Source organism: Phoca vitulina, unplaced genomic scaffold (genome assembly GCF_004348235.1).
Source record: "Phoca vitulina isolate PV1807 unplaced genomic scaffold, GSC_HSeal_1.0 scaffold21, whole genome shotgun sequence".
Lineage (NCBI taxonomy): Eukaryota > Metazoa > Chordata > Mammalia > Carnivora > Phocidae > Phoca > Phoca vitulina.
The window spans coordinates 12,688,917-12,704,208 of NW_022589724.1; the positions used below are offsets into that span (position 1 = coordinate 12,688,917).

The 15,292-nt window shown below is 43.2% G+C and overlaps 1 protein-coding gene across 1 annotated transcript in view; it reads right to left on the minus strand.

Annotated features, from left to right (window-relative positions):
* Window positions 1-15,292, minus strand: part of SUSD1 (sushi domain containing 1) — a 130,684-nt gene that overhangs the window by 85,679 nt on the left and 29,713 nt on the right. Inside the window, exon 6 of the mRNA XM_032418985.1 lies at window positions 7,805-7,984. Within this exon, the coding sequence (XP_032274876.1) occupies window positions 7,805-7,984 (180 nt within the window). The remainder of the gene's footprint in view (window positions 1-7,804; window positions 7,985-15,292) is intronic.

Consider the following 15,292-nt stretch of genomic DNA (forward strand, 5'->3'; position numbering starts at 1 on the left):
TAACACCCAGTGCTCCACGCAGAACGTGCCCTCCTCAATACCCATCACCAGGCTAACCCATCCTCCCAACCCCCTCCCCTCTAGAACCCTCAGTTTGTTTTTCAGAGTCCATCGTCTCTCATGGTTCTTCTCCCCCTCCGATTTCCCCCCCTTCATTCTTCCCCTCCTGCTACATTCTTCTTCTTCTTTTTTTCTTTCTTAACATATATTGCATTATTTGTTTCAGAGGTACAGATCTGAGATTCAACAGTCTTGCACAATTCACAGCGCTTACCAGAACACATACCCTCCCCAGTGTCCATCACCCAGTCACCCCATCCCTCCCACCCCACCCCCCACTCCAGCAACCCTCAGTTTGTTTCCTGAGATTAAGAATTCCTCATATCAGTGAGGTCATATGATACATGTCTTTCTCTGTTTGACTTATTTCGCTCAGCATAATACCCTCCAGTTCCATCCACGTCGTTGCAAATGGCAAGATCTTATTCCTTTTGAAGAAGCCACCCACTCTTACTGGAGGGCCTGGGGAAGCCGGCTTTGTGGAGGGCATGACCTTGACGGATGAATGGCTGAAGAGCGGGGAAGACACCTAAGCAAACAGACAGCGGGGCTAACGCCTGGAACCGTAAAGGGCTGTGGCATATTCAGGGTGCTGAGAAGGAGGCAAGACAGGATCAGACAGGGAACGACCCCGCTCGCTATACGAAGTGCAGACTTACTCCTATGAGCAATGGGTAGCTAAAGGCAGGAACACAACGGCATTTTTTTTCTTTAGAAAGGTAACTCCGGTGTTTTGCGAAGTAGACACTGGAGTAGAACTGGAGATCATAAGAACAGGATACTCTCTACCCAGGGATTATAATGCGCCAAACACTGATAGATCTTTATTTTTTTTTTTAAAGATTTATTTATTTATTTATTTGACAGCGAGAGACACAGCGAGAGAAGGAACACAAGCAGGGGGAGTGGGAGAGGGAGAAGCAGGCTTCCCGCGGAGCAGGGAGCCCGATGCGGGGCTCGATCCCAGGACCCTGGGATCATGACCTGAGCCGAAGGCAGATGCTTAACGACTGAGCCACCCAGGCGCCCCACTGTTCTTTAAAGACCAGATCTCATTTGAAGAGCAGTCGTAAGAAGCAAGAGCAAACATTTATTGAGTTATTACTATGGACCTGATAGTATGTATAGAACTTTAAAAGTATCATTTATTTAATCTTCAAGATAACTCCATGATAATAATTTCATAATACACGAAAGTCAGACCATCACGCTGTGTGCCTTAAACTTATGCAGTGATGTATGTCATTATTTCTCAATAAAACTGGGCAAAATATTAAAAATTAATTTAATTTAAAATAAGCCCATGAGCTCAATATTATTGTGTCCATTTTCTAGACCTGAGGCTTAGAGAAGTTACATAACCCGCCAAAGGTCATGCGGGTTGTAAGCAGTCAAGTCAGGATTCAAAACAAGAACCGTCAGACTCCAAGGCCAGGAGCTGGGGGCATTGTGGCAGTTATTCAGCAGAGAGGAGGAGAGGTGGCCTCAGGGCCGGGTTTTAAAGCCAGAAGACAACTCTGAAGGAGAAGCAATAGGAGGTGAGTGATAAGGAACAGCTGGGAGTCTAGGCTGACTGCCAGCCTTTGAGCTCGAGAGTCTGAATGGATTGTCTTGTACTGTTCTCCTGAGAAACAGAGGCGGGAACACACCGGGTTTGGGAGAAAAAGACTAACGAACTGTGTTTAGAACATGCTAGATAGGAGTTCTCTACAGACTGTCCAGGTGAAAAAAAATCATCTTGAAAGTCAGCAACGTACGGATGGTCACTGATGCCAAGTGTGAGGTAACATCCAGGGAGGACACGGAGAGCAGCCCAACGGACATGGAACCCAAGGGGAAACCAGAGGACACAGAGTAGCAGAGAGGAAGGAGACTGGCTGGAGGTGGGATGCCTGGAGGCCAAGGAAAGAAGATGTGAAGGAGTGTCTGCTTCCTCCAAAGTTATCTCCCTTCCTTCCCACCAATTCCCCACAATGTCCTCACCTCTGACCCAAGAAGGACCTGGAGCAGGTCGTCACAGCACCAGGGAAAACCTCCACCTCTTTCTTTTTTTTTTTTTTTTTTTTTTAAAAAACATTTTTTTTTTTTTTTTTTTAAAGATTTTATTTATTTATTTGAGAGAGAGAGAATGAGAGACAGAGAGCATGAGAGGGAGGAGGGTCAGAGGGAGAAGCAGACTCCCCGCTGAGCAGGGAGCCCGATGCGGGACTCGATCCCGGGACTCCAGGATCATGACCTGAGCCGAAGGCAGTCGCTTAACCAACTGAGCCACCCAGGCGCCCTCCACCTCTTTCTTCTCTCACATGGTTCTTGATCCCCAGAGCACCCAAAGTGTCATGATGAGATCTGAAGTTTGACTTCAGGAAGAGGTAGGTAGAGCAGGCCTGTGCCTCATCCAGTTAGAGGACACTTAGGCCTCTCTGGATTTTATTAAAAAAAAAAAAAAAAAGGGCCCCCCCCCCCATCCAATTGAACTCTCCATTAGATCTGGGGAAGGAAAGCTTCAGTGGGTAATAGAATACCTTTGCTTGCCTTTGGATTCTGTATGTGGTGCATGCATGTGTAGAAATGTATATAGGTATATATTTTAGTATTCTACTAGCATCCAGCATTTCTCTGTAGTACTTACCACATTTATAACTAAATAATTTTGTAATTGGTTATTCAGCGTCTGTCTCTCCTGAATGTAAGCTCTATGATAGCAAAGACCAGGTTTATCTCTCTATCCCCAGAACCTAAGAGAGTACCTTAGATTTTTTTTTTTTATATTTATTTGGTTGACTGACTGAATGGATGGACGAAGGTATGGTTAGGTGATCAACAATACTCAATGTTGTGGAAAGGTTAAGAGGACTGAGGATTGAAACTAGAACAGGAATTTGACAGGTGGTCCCTAGGGACCTTAGTGAGAGAGCTACAGTGGACTGAAGGCTCTGGGTGCCTGACTGTTGGCTGGGAAGAGAAGTAGGGAGGGAGGGGACAGAGGCAGTGGACATACTCTCAGGAGTCCCACTGTGGACAGGGACTGATTCAGCAGACTCTCTTGGTTTCCAATTTTATATCCTTTTTCTCTATTTTTGGAAACAGTAAAAGATCATTGAGAGTAAGTTCAGGTGACCCAAGGAGATGGTCAAGCTCAGTGTCATTTCTAGTCAAACAGTATCTGATTTCAAAAGTTAAATGACTGATCTTCTAATATGACTCACAAACTACTTCCAAAGGCAATTTCCAAACACAGATTACAAAACAGATACATTTTGATAATGGCAGCATCACTGAAATCAAAGTGACTATTTGAATAAGTGCATGCTTGGCTGTAAGAGTTCTGCTATATTTCCTTTCCTGTTTTTAAGTCTTTAGAGTCACATACAATAGGTAGAAGTAACAAGACTTAGAGGAGTGCTTTCCTAAAATGCATTATACACCTAAGGATGACTTTTTGCAGCACATGAATAAATTTATATATGTTTGCTTGTACTGACTTTTGTGTATATTAGAAAAAAATACACGTAGTTCATCCAACTCATAATATCACATATACTACACAAAGTGTCTTTGATCAATAAATTTAAATTATGATTTGAAATTTTAAATATAAGGTTTTTAAAGAAACTTATTTAAAAAAATAATACTTTTGTTATGGCAAACATCATCAGGGTGGTATACAAATGACTCAAGCTTGGGAAACACTGGTAGGAGAGAGCGAGATCGTGGGCTTCCCAAGCATCCTGACCAAAGTTCAAGTCCTGTCTCTGCCATTTACTAGTTACTGAAGGACCCTGTGAAAGTTGCCTAACTTCTATGAGTCTCAGATAACTCACCTATGAAATGAAAAATAACAATACTTACTTTACAGTGTCTCTCTGAGGACAAAGCGAAACCAGGCATGCAGACCCCTAGCAGAGCCCTGGGCATGTAAGTTGGCACACAGCCAACAGTAGCTATCGTGCTTGACAGTCCAAACATTATACACATATTCAAACACATCCCAGCCACGGGGCTATTTATATCGATGTGTCCATTTATTCCAGCTGACCTTTGTTTTCCATCTGAACTGTGTTATTGCTGCAAGTGAGCACTCACTAGGCTGAAAAGGAAGATCAGCAACAAAACCGAGGGGCAGAGGCTAAGAGGACGCCTGGAGGCATTTGGACTCGGGGCCTGAATCGGGTTAGGGGGCTCAGAACAGATCCCAGCCCATAAACAGTCTGTGTTTCAATAGCAATGTTACCCTTCTAAGAGCGTGGCAAGAGTGAGCGTCAACCTTATAATTATTAACTCAGATTCTAAACATGAAAAGCCAAATGGCCTGAGCAGAAGGAAAGCCAGCGACAGTCTTATCAAGAATGAATCAGCCTCTTTGATCTTGAGGTAAACCAACCCACTAAACATCAAGCTTCCACCTGGGGTTTTTCCAGACACATTTTAAAATGGTTGCCTAATTCTCAGCTGTCTGGAGGTTCCAGTCCAAACTGGCCTTAAAGAAAAAAAGGAAAAAAAAAAAAAAGAAGTCCCACCACCTTGCCAGCGTTCACACCCCATTAAAAACATACACAGATCCATGCTGCTAATCCAAAGAAACAGGGCCTCCGAAAATAAGTTCAACTAAAAACAATCCAGGTAAAGTGAAGATAAATTATTCCACCCAATTTGGAACTAAACAGTGAAGTATAAAGAGAGGGGGTAAACAGAATGGAAACAGCGAGCAGAGGTAGAAGGCATTCAGAGGTTAGGCAGAAAAGCAGACGGTGGGAGGAAAATCCAGACGTGGACGTCGAAGCAGGCAAAACACGGAGGGAGTTGGTCCAGGAGAGGTGTGCAGAAATGAGTGGAAAACAGGGAAAAGAAGGCAGAAGGGGGTTCAGCTGGGCAAGAGCCACGGTAATCAGCATCTCTCACTACATTTCCAGAAGCCTCTCCCCTACCTACCCACCAAGATCGTGCGCGCTGCACCGTGAATTAATCAGCATGTAAATCACCCCCTTTATCTGCGGAAATTTAATTTAGCTGCCAATCTTGATTGAGGGCACAGAGGCCTCCTCCCAGAAAGATCGCAGCTCTCAGGGAAAAATGCCTTTTCTCTCCTTAAATCAAAGCTTGCATAAACCCAAGGAAACAGCTGCAGCTGGAGCCAGACTGTGTGAAAGGTGGCAGGCTGAGGACGGTAATTATAATTAGCAGTTACATAACATGTTTGTTCTTCAAAGTGCTCTACAAGCATCAGCTAATTAATAGCTTACTGTGCCCCATGCGGATCCACTGGTTTTTCCTGTAGGGACTAATCCCTGTACCCCCACTGAATTCTGAACGGAAGCAAAACAGCCTGAGCAATGAGGCAAATGGCTGAGGGTCCAGAAGCTATGCCCAGCTGTCTCATCAAGGGACTCCACAGGTATCTCAGGGCCAGGAACATTGCCCCAAATGTTTAATTCGGCATCCCGTGAGACAGACGCCTCACTGCCTCCAAATAATTCTTAAAGTGCTATTAGAGATACACTAACGGGGGGGGGGGGACGGGGGGATGGTCCAATATGGCATTAGCACTTCTCAATTTCCCTAATGAGACTGGGACTCTGGAGTCCTTGCTGTTAGTTACAGGACTGCCCTTGCTTCTCCGTGCAGGTAGGGTGAGTCAACGAGAACTCTCTAAGAACAGGCTGAACCAGATCTCTGGGCTCCCATCCAAGTCTACCCTTCTTCGTTTTCTAGGCTTGCAGTCTCTTGCCTCCATCCTCTTCCATTTATGGCGGAGATGACCCGACGTGGGAACCGCACGGCACGGATGGCTCCAGCAGGAGCGCCGAAGTCTTCGTCTAGTCCACGGAAGTCCGTGAACATCCCGAATTTGTAAAACCTTGTATGTACGTGTGTACGTGCATTTCTTTGGAGGAAAGTTGCTTTACCCTGTTGTCCAATGACTTCCAAGAAGGTAGTGTCTAGCAAAGTACCTCACCCCTAGCGTATGCTAAATAGATATCTATTAAATCAATTTGATAGATTTCACCAAATTCCTATGCCCCAAATGGTTAGGAACCATTGCTCTATGGACAAATAATCACCAGCAGTCCCCATGTTTTGCTTGCTCTGGCTAGACTTCCCTATGGAAAACTCTGACCAGCAAAACCCAAGACATGCTACAACAATTCAGCGGCAAGTCAAACCGGAGACCCAGACCAAAGCTCCCTTGAGATTTCACTCTTCATAGATCTGTCGTTAGAGCCAACATCTAGAAACACATCATTCCCAGGGGCGCCTGGGTGGCTCAGTCGTTAAGCGTCTGCCTTCGGCTCAGGTCATGATCCCAGGGTCCTGGGATTGAGCCCCGCATCGGGCTCTCTGCTCGACGGGAAGCCTGCTTCTCCCTCTCCCACTCCCCCTGCTTGTGTTCCCTCTCTCGCCGTGTCTCCCTCTGTCAAATAAATAAATAAAATCCTTAAAAAAAAAAAAAAAAAGAAAGAAAGAAACACATTCCCAGAGCCATTCAACACTGTGTAACAACCATTTGTCACACCCCCTGTCCAACCATCACAAATAGAGTCACTGCCTTCTCCCACCTTGTCACTTGGAGGCAGTGCTGTGAACTAAAGAATGCGGAAGCGCATACAATAATTTCAGTAGAAGACCTAACGTGTACACAGTGCTTTAAACTTTTCAAAATGTTCCCCACAGATGATCTCATTTGATTCCCTCTCAATAACTCTTAGAAATAGGAAAAGCAGACTTTACTTTCCCCCTTTTACAGATGAAGAAACTGAGTATCTGAGCAAATAATGCCTTTCCTGATGACACACAGCCCATATATGACACCGCTAGACTTTGAACTGTTGTCTCAGAAGCCCTTTTCACCAGTAATTCCATTTCGGAGTATATCCCCAAAAGAACTGAAAGCAGGGTCTCAAAGAGACTTATATGAGGTATCTAAATTAGTCAAATCCACAGAAACAGAAAGTAAAATGGTGGTGCTGTGGGGAGCAGGAAGTGGGGTGTTACTGTTTAATAGGTACTGAGTTTCAGTTTTGCAACATGAAAAGGGTCTGGAGATGGGTTGCACAACAGTGTGAATATACTTAATACTTAAAAATGGTTAAGGTGGTAAATTTTATGCTGCGTGTGTTTGACCACAATTAAAAATTTTTAAATAGGGGCGTCTGGGTGGCTTAGTCGTTAAGCGTCTGCCTTCAGCTCGGGTCATGATCCCAGGGTCCTGGGATCGAGCCCCACATCGGGCTCCCTGCTCAGTGGGAAGCCTGCTTCTCCCTCTCCCACTCCCCCTGCTTGTGTTCCCTCTCTCGCTGTGTCTCTCTCTGTCAAATAGGTAGGATCTTTAAAAAAAAAAAAAAAAAATTTTAAATAAACATTAAAAACCTCTTTACCCATTACACCACCTTTTTTCTGAAAAGCTGCCAACGTGGGCTAAGTTAGGACTTTTCAGTATGCCCCCCTGAGAAAAATGATTCCTGGAGAAACACTTCTCAGCCAGCCAAGCAGAGGAGACAGGAATCACTGTGATTTAAGGTGAGTTGCAAAAGACGGATGCACGAGATTTTCTACGCAACTTATTTTCCCAATCCACCCTCTAAATCTCTGGGGTTCAGCTGACACACCTAAAGCCAGGTGCCCCCTCAGGTAAATGGCAGAGCCAGGCACAGTGCACAGGGAGCGACGGGTCGGCTGGAGGTCCCAGGCTCCTGCTGGCTGTTTGCTTCCAGGAAAAAAAAAAAGCCCCACCGAACAGAGTCCTTACCTGTGCATGTCAAAGTACTTTCTCTCCAAGTGCCTTTCTCCGTGCAAACAGAAGTGATCTTTCCTCCAGGGCTCTCAAAGCCCTCCTGACAGACATAGTGAGCCACACTGCCGGGGCTGGAGCTGTGATTCCCCACCAGCAGTGCATGCCGCACCTGCGGAGGATGGCCGCACTTGATCTCTGCAAGGGGAGGAAGCACAGCACTAGTTATGACGCCCAACTTCTATCCCTATAGTCCACATTTTAGGAAAAAACATTTAGTCATGCTAGAGTCCCCTCATATAGGAAAAGAGAAAACATGAACCCCATCAAATAATCCAGTTGCAGATATAGAAGACTGTTCGGAAGGAGAGAAGATAGACATGCCTGACTTCAGTGAAACTCACAAACGTGTACACACAGAAAATATTCCAATTATAAGACGATTTACATTATGGAGAATTCCTTGGTCAATGAAATAATCCATTCTGGGGTCCTTTTAAATATTAAGATTTTCAGGTGCCTTTTCCTATGTATCATGAGATCACAAACTCCTAATAAGTAGATGATAACGCAATTACAGTTTTGTTCCCAACGGATTATTAAATGAAATAGATACAAAATCTTTGAACTTTTTGGGACGCCTGGGTGGCTCAGTCGGTTAAGCGGCTGCCTTAGGCTCGGGTTGTGATCCCAGGGTCCTGAGATCAAGTCCCGCATCGGGCTCCCTGCTCAGCAGGAGCCTGCTTCTCCCTCTCCCTCTGCCCCTCCCCCTGCTTGTACCCTCTTTCTGACAAATAAAACCTTAAAAAAAAAAAAAAAAACTTTGAACGTTTTAAAGCAAATTAATAGGGAAAGTATATACAGTCTAAAGATTCACTTTATGTTTCTATAAAAGAAAAAATCAGCTGCATAGAGGGAGACAAGCCAAGAATTATAAAATTGATATGAAATTTCTTCTCAGCAACTCTGACACTAGAACACAGTAGAATATTTACAGAAGTAGCTGAAGGAAATGGATTATGATGCTACCATTTCAGACTCAGCCAAACTCTACCTCATGTAAGAGCAAAAGAAAGTCATCTTCAGATATTTTGCAATTTTTTAAAATTCATGTTTATCTTTTCTGAAAAAAAAAACAAAACAAAACAAACTCCAGCCCAATAACAACAACACAGAAGAACCAGAATAAATATCCTAAGAAAAGTAGAGGACAGGTTTTAGAAGAAACACTAGCAAGCAATGAAATCAGCATGATGTGCAGGTTAAGTCTCCATAATCATTTAAATGTGACTGGAGAGCTTGATACAACTAGTAGTAAAGGATTCTATAACAAAAAGTTGAACACTGTAAAAAAAATGAATAATTTGAAAATAAAATTCCAAATTATTTCAAAAACTCAGCAATGAGGCAAAGGGAAGAAACAAACATGTCAAATTCCTCATGCGGTCGTGGGGAGTTCGTAGATACAATTTTATTCAAGAACACATAATAAATCTAAAATAAGGGGGCCATAATCATTCCAAATGTAGCCAAGAGTCCCAGTTATACCCAAATACAAAGAAAAAAATATATATAACTTCTGGTATTCATTCTGATTTTTAGTTTTCTCCCCAATCTGTAGAAAGCCAAGAAAATCAGGCACTCTTGACATGCAGGCTTTTAAAATATAAGTGTGAGGTGTCTGGGTGGCACAGTACATTAAGCATCTGACTCTTGGTTTCAGCTCAGGTCCTGATCTCAGGGTCTTGAGATCAAGCCCTGTGTTGGGCTCTGTGCTCAGCATGGAGTCTGCTTGAGTTTCTCCTTCCCTCTCTCCCTCTGCCCCTCCTGCTTGTGCTCTCTCTCTCCCTCTCTCAAATAAATAAATAAATCTTTTTAAAAAAATAAAATGTAAGTGCATTTATTGAGATAAAGAACTCAAGATAGAGAAAATGGTATGATCTGTTCCCAACTCCCCATCAACCATTCTTGGCCTTAGAAACAGGTAGCTTCTCTTAAATGAGCTTCTGATAAAGAACTGGTGGATTTAATGGAACTGCACATGCCTCCATCCCACTATGAATGCTTGGTCTGTTGCAGATCCCCAGAGTTCTTTCCCTGAGGGAGGCCTCCCAGAGCCGGCTTTCATCCGTTGTCATCGACGTTCTCATGAGAACATCAATACAACAGCTCAACCTACCCGGCTCTGAGCTTTTTTTTTTTTTTAAGATTTTTATTGATTTATTTGACAGAGAGAGAGCACAAGCAGGGGAAGCAGCAGAGGGGGAGGGAGAAGCAGGCTCTCCACTGAGCAGGGAGCCCAATGTGGGGCTTGATCCCAGGACCCTGAGATCATGACCTGAGCTGAAGGCAGACGCTTAACCAACTGAGCTACGCAGGCGCCTCGGCTCTGAGATTTTAAAAGAAGAGTTAGTTTCTGGTCAGTGCAGATTCACATCATGAGCAGTTACGAGACCAGAACCAGGTGGTCATTTCATAAATCCTCCAACCCTGCCCACCTCGCAAGTCCCATATTTGCTCACAGGGACTTATTCCCTTTTCATATGTGTTTACCAGACACAAGGGCTATCTCATCATGTTTTTCCCAACATCAAACCTTTAGAGATTATCAACAGGCCCAAAACACTGCAAGACATGAGTCTATTTGTGTGTACCTGGGCAACCAACTGAATAGGTGGTTAATGTTTCATAAGGCTGCCCAGTCATTGCTGACATCTAAAATATCTTCTAGTTAAAGCCAGGGTTCAGTTATAGCAGGAAATGGAACAGCAGTGAAGAGATTGAGGGTGTAGGTTTATGTAGGCTTATGGACCTTGAAGCTGGAATTCTAAACAGCACACTGGAGAGGTTTCGGAAGGGACCCAGTGATAGATCACTGGATTAAGGGAGAAGCACAGATTCTAAAGGCGTAAGAGTACAGAAGATACCTAAATTGGCTTCCATCCTCGGACTTGACCAAGAATAATGGAAGGCGTGTAAAAATATAAGATTTTTTTAAATTAATACCAAAAATATTAATTTGGGAGTTGATGAGAGATCAGTAACTTGGTCTCTAGGGACTACGGTTCAGAGACTCAGGGAGTTGCCCAGTAGTGGGCAACCATGACTCTGTGAGTTCCCATATCATAGCTACTCAAGTTGGATAGTTCCTTGGTGAGAGACAGACAGGATTCTAGCATGGCTTGGATTAAACACACGGTTCTAAACGGCAGCTGTACATCTGAATTGCCTAGGGAACTTGGAAAAAACACCCATGCTGGTGGCTCACAGCCTCTCCCCTTACCCAGAGATAATTCTTCCGAATCAGTAGTACTGAGTTGGGTTCTTGGCATCCACATTTCTACAAGGTTCCAAGTTTGATTTTTATGCACACACTCAGCTTAGAACCTAAATTAAATACTGGGATGAATAGCTACCATTTATCATCACATGCTTGAGGGTTTAATGTCTTTCTATGAATACATTATGTCTTCCCAAATATATGGCCAGTTTGTAAAGGACAGAATCTTTATTTGATCATCTCCTGCACCCCCACAATGCCTACTTAAAATAATACGTTTTGCATAGTAAATACTCAATAAATAATTGTTCACTGATAGCTTGCTACTACTTTATCATTGTTCGAGATGTAATAAATGTAACTTTGATATGAATAACGGCCCCTGAGGAAGGAAAGAGGCATCAGTAAATTGTAAGTATAAATAATAAGACAGGTATACATTACATTTGTTATCCAACAGAAGTAACTCACACCTACCAAATACCAAGTAGATGAAAGAGGAGTAAAAGACTCACAAAAACTAATATCACTTTTGTACCAGGGAATTCTGGGAATGTTGTTCAAACCTCAATCATTTTAATCATAATAGCATTCATCAAAGTCCTGTTAAACATAAGTCTATTAGATACATACTATCTTATTTATTCGTCAAAGAAAACCTTGCAAAGTAGATTTTTTTTTCTCACGCAGTTTATAGATATGAATATGGAGCTTAAGAGTCCCTAAGAGCTCCTAAGAGCTTAAGTCACGTTCAAAAGTCACACCACTAGTAAAAGATAGAGCCAGTACTCAAGCCATGGGATATATGACCCCAAAGTCCAGGTCCATTAAATCTGGGGAGCCTCACCATAAAGGGGTTCAGTCTAGGCCCTGATTAGGACTGAGCTTAGAAGTTAGCTAAAACCTCAGGAGAAAAGGTCACATAAAGGAGCATTCAAATCAGTATGGAAGAGTTCTTTAACAACTCCCTCTTCTGAATCTTGTCTCCCACAGCTTTCCCAGAGCAAGATAGCTGCTGGAAACAAGACTTAACCCTACATCTGTGTGATACCCTGAAGCCTTCTTAGTACTGACGTTTAAACCCATAACATGGGGGTCTGGCCTGGGTCTGGCCTGGCACATGGCCCTGTCACAGATATTCCCATCATGCTTAAGAGAGATGGCAACCACTGCCACTTCTACTCAGACCAAAGGGTACCCAAGGAAGCAGGTGACTACTATTAAAAAATACTCCAAAATCAATCCAACGGAGGCTGCAATAGGTGGTAATAAAAATATGGTTCTACACGAAATGCCCAAAGTTCTCACGATCACAAGGAAATAAGCCCTTTTAAAAGAGTTTATAACCAAAGGAAAGAAAAAAATAAGGAGCACAAATTTGCATTACATATGCATTCGGGGTGTTCATTTAAGCACACATTTCTCTGGCTAATTTTATCATGAAGGAACAACGTTTGGATACGTATCAGCAATACAGTCAACTAATTATGAACACAGCTGGGATTTTTTTAAGATTTATAAGATTTATTTATTTATTTGAGAGAGAGAGGGCAAGCACACAAGTGGGGGAAGGGGCAGAGGGAGAGAACCCCCAAGCAGACTCCCCGCAGAGCATGGAGCCCAATGGGGAGCTGGAGCTCACGTCCTGGGGAGCACGACCTGAGCAGAAACCAAGAGTCGGATGCTTAACCGTCTAAGCCACCCAGGTGCCCCCATGGCGGGGAATTTTTCCTTACCATCCTACTATCTGTGATTTTATTCAAATAATCAACTTCAAAACAGGTCTCCCGGGGGGGGGGGGGGGGGGGGGGGGGGGGGGGGGAAATGTGCTGTGCGAGTTTCAAGGACCACATTCATACTGTAACTCTGTTTCATATCTTGAAGGTAAAAATGTTTATCCACACTACAGGCTTTACTATTCAGCCCAAGAAAATATTCCAGAAGGAAATTTGTTTGATGAAAGGCATAGGCAATTTATGGCATCTAATCAACAACTGGCTGTGTCACCGTGCCATCCCCATTGGCTACTTCTCCTGAGAAACATCAGCACAATAATGTGATTGATTTCAGAAATAACATAGTCACAGAAGGCTTCATCTAGGACTGTTTTAGAGAGCAATAAATACCAAGCTGAGAAAGAAAAAGAAAAAAAAAGACCAATAATGTCCATAAATTGAGGCAGACGTTTTGCCAACTGCCAGGGGAATGAATGACAGACCTACTCCACATGCTGATGTTGACTCAGGAAAAGTCTTCCCAGAGAAATAAACTATGAGCTGGAAAGCTCTGGCAGAGGAGCAGAAATGAGTATGAAAACCGAAGAAAATCATATTAAAGTCAGCTTTCATTTACACAACAGTAACAGAAATGTCTCTGTTGTGCCTTAGAATCAAAGCGGGATGGGGCAGGTTGTAAGGGTCCAAATGATCTAGGCAGATCAACACCAGAGTCTCCACTATACTCATGTCCTGGATCAGATAATTCAGCACTTACACCTATATTTTCTTCATTTGCTTCACTTGGAAAAATGTCCTTTTCCCCCCTTAATGGTAAGTTCTCCATGGGATACACCTACATCCCATATTTTTAGACTATCCCCTGCAGTCATGTGAGTTATTAACATTATTACGAACATTAATCCTTGTGATGTGTATAAGAAATACGGCCTAAGGAATGGGGCTGAAAAATGTAACCTTATGACAAAGCTTCACGTACTTTATGCCACGCTCGTAATTTGGCCACATGTAGTTAGAGCCTCATTCCAGGATCATCTGAACACTGAATTCCATATATCATCAATGTGGGGGGTTGGAATCTAGCATCTCAGTATGTGGCAACTTGCAGTTAGAAAATCTTATTACGATCATCAGAGGAAGATGGGAGGGTTGTACCATGCCATGAAGCATGTTCTCAAGGATAGCTTATTAACTGTGGTAACTAAGCTAATGAGCTCATTAGTACCAAAAAGTCCACTCACCCTGAAGGCAATAGAAAAAAAATAGTAATCATAACTTTTTGATGTATTTTGTATCCTCAAGTCTTCCATGAACTTTAGCCTCGACAAACAATACATTTCCTTCAGATCATATTCACAGAAGAAAGCTCACTTGGAAGAAGAAAAAAATTCCATTTCACGTAACAACACTTATTGCCAACAAACAGCATCTATTATGAAAACAGCTAGAATCTGAAGACTTCGGAAACTGTAGGGGTGACAGACTAGGTGAAAGCATGAGAGCTGGAAAGAAAAAAAGTGTTTATCAGTGTAATCTCTTATAAGGATCTTCCATTTGTAGAGGTGATAATGGTTGTTGACGCTTTGGCACATGAATCTTCTTTTCTAAAAAATAACATTAAAACTCTTCATTTTAATGCTCTACTGGTAAGCAGAATACTTGGATTGAAAACTAATAAATGAGGTAACGTGAAAGCTGGAGAATTTTAGACCTTCCCCTTCTATGGTGGGAGGTTTCACAAAGATCTTATATTTTTGTTAGAGAGACACTACCTACACTCCCCGCTAGATTATGACCCTCTTATCATGATGGGTGAATACACATCAGGCAGCTACTTTGCAACAAGCACAGCACCACGTGCTTTCTATCATTATCTCATTAAATTGTCAGGATGGAAACAGTCTTATCCCCTTCTGCAGAAGGAAACTGGAGTTGAGAGAAGGTTAGGGCTGGTTCCGGAACTCCCAAGTGGTGCAGCCAAAACTCACACAAGTCTTTCTGATTCTAAGGCTCCCGCTTCCCCACCCCACAGCAGTCTTCTAACTAGGGTCATCGTTCATCCTACACATGCCAGTGACTCCAACCATTTGTAAGTGACATATTTTAATGGCATTTACTCGACAAAAGGATAACGCAAGAGATCTGTTGCATGCAGCCAGGAAATCAATGCAGTTTTCCTACATGTTTTAAAAGATCGGTATGTGGTGAGGTGCCCAAAAATCTGCTTCGAATGAGTGCCCGGAACACAAAAGATAAACACAAGGTATGTGGGCTGCCACTGTGTCCACCCTCACCCCCGGCAGGCACCACGCGTCAATCTCTCCTGCCAGCTCTCGATGTGAATCTTCTCCACAGCCCGACTGAAAATTCCGAGACAGCAGTGCAACAAACCTTGTCCGCCGCCCCTCACCTGAATGCCCTAATTTGTGTTCCAACTTATGTCAAAACTTCTTCAAACATGCTCAACTTGGCAGGGATGAGATGGAGCTC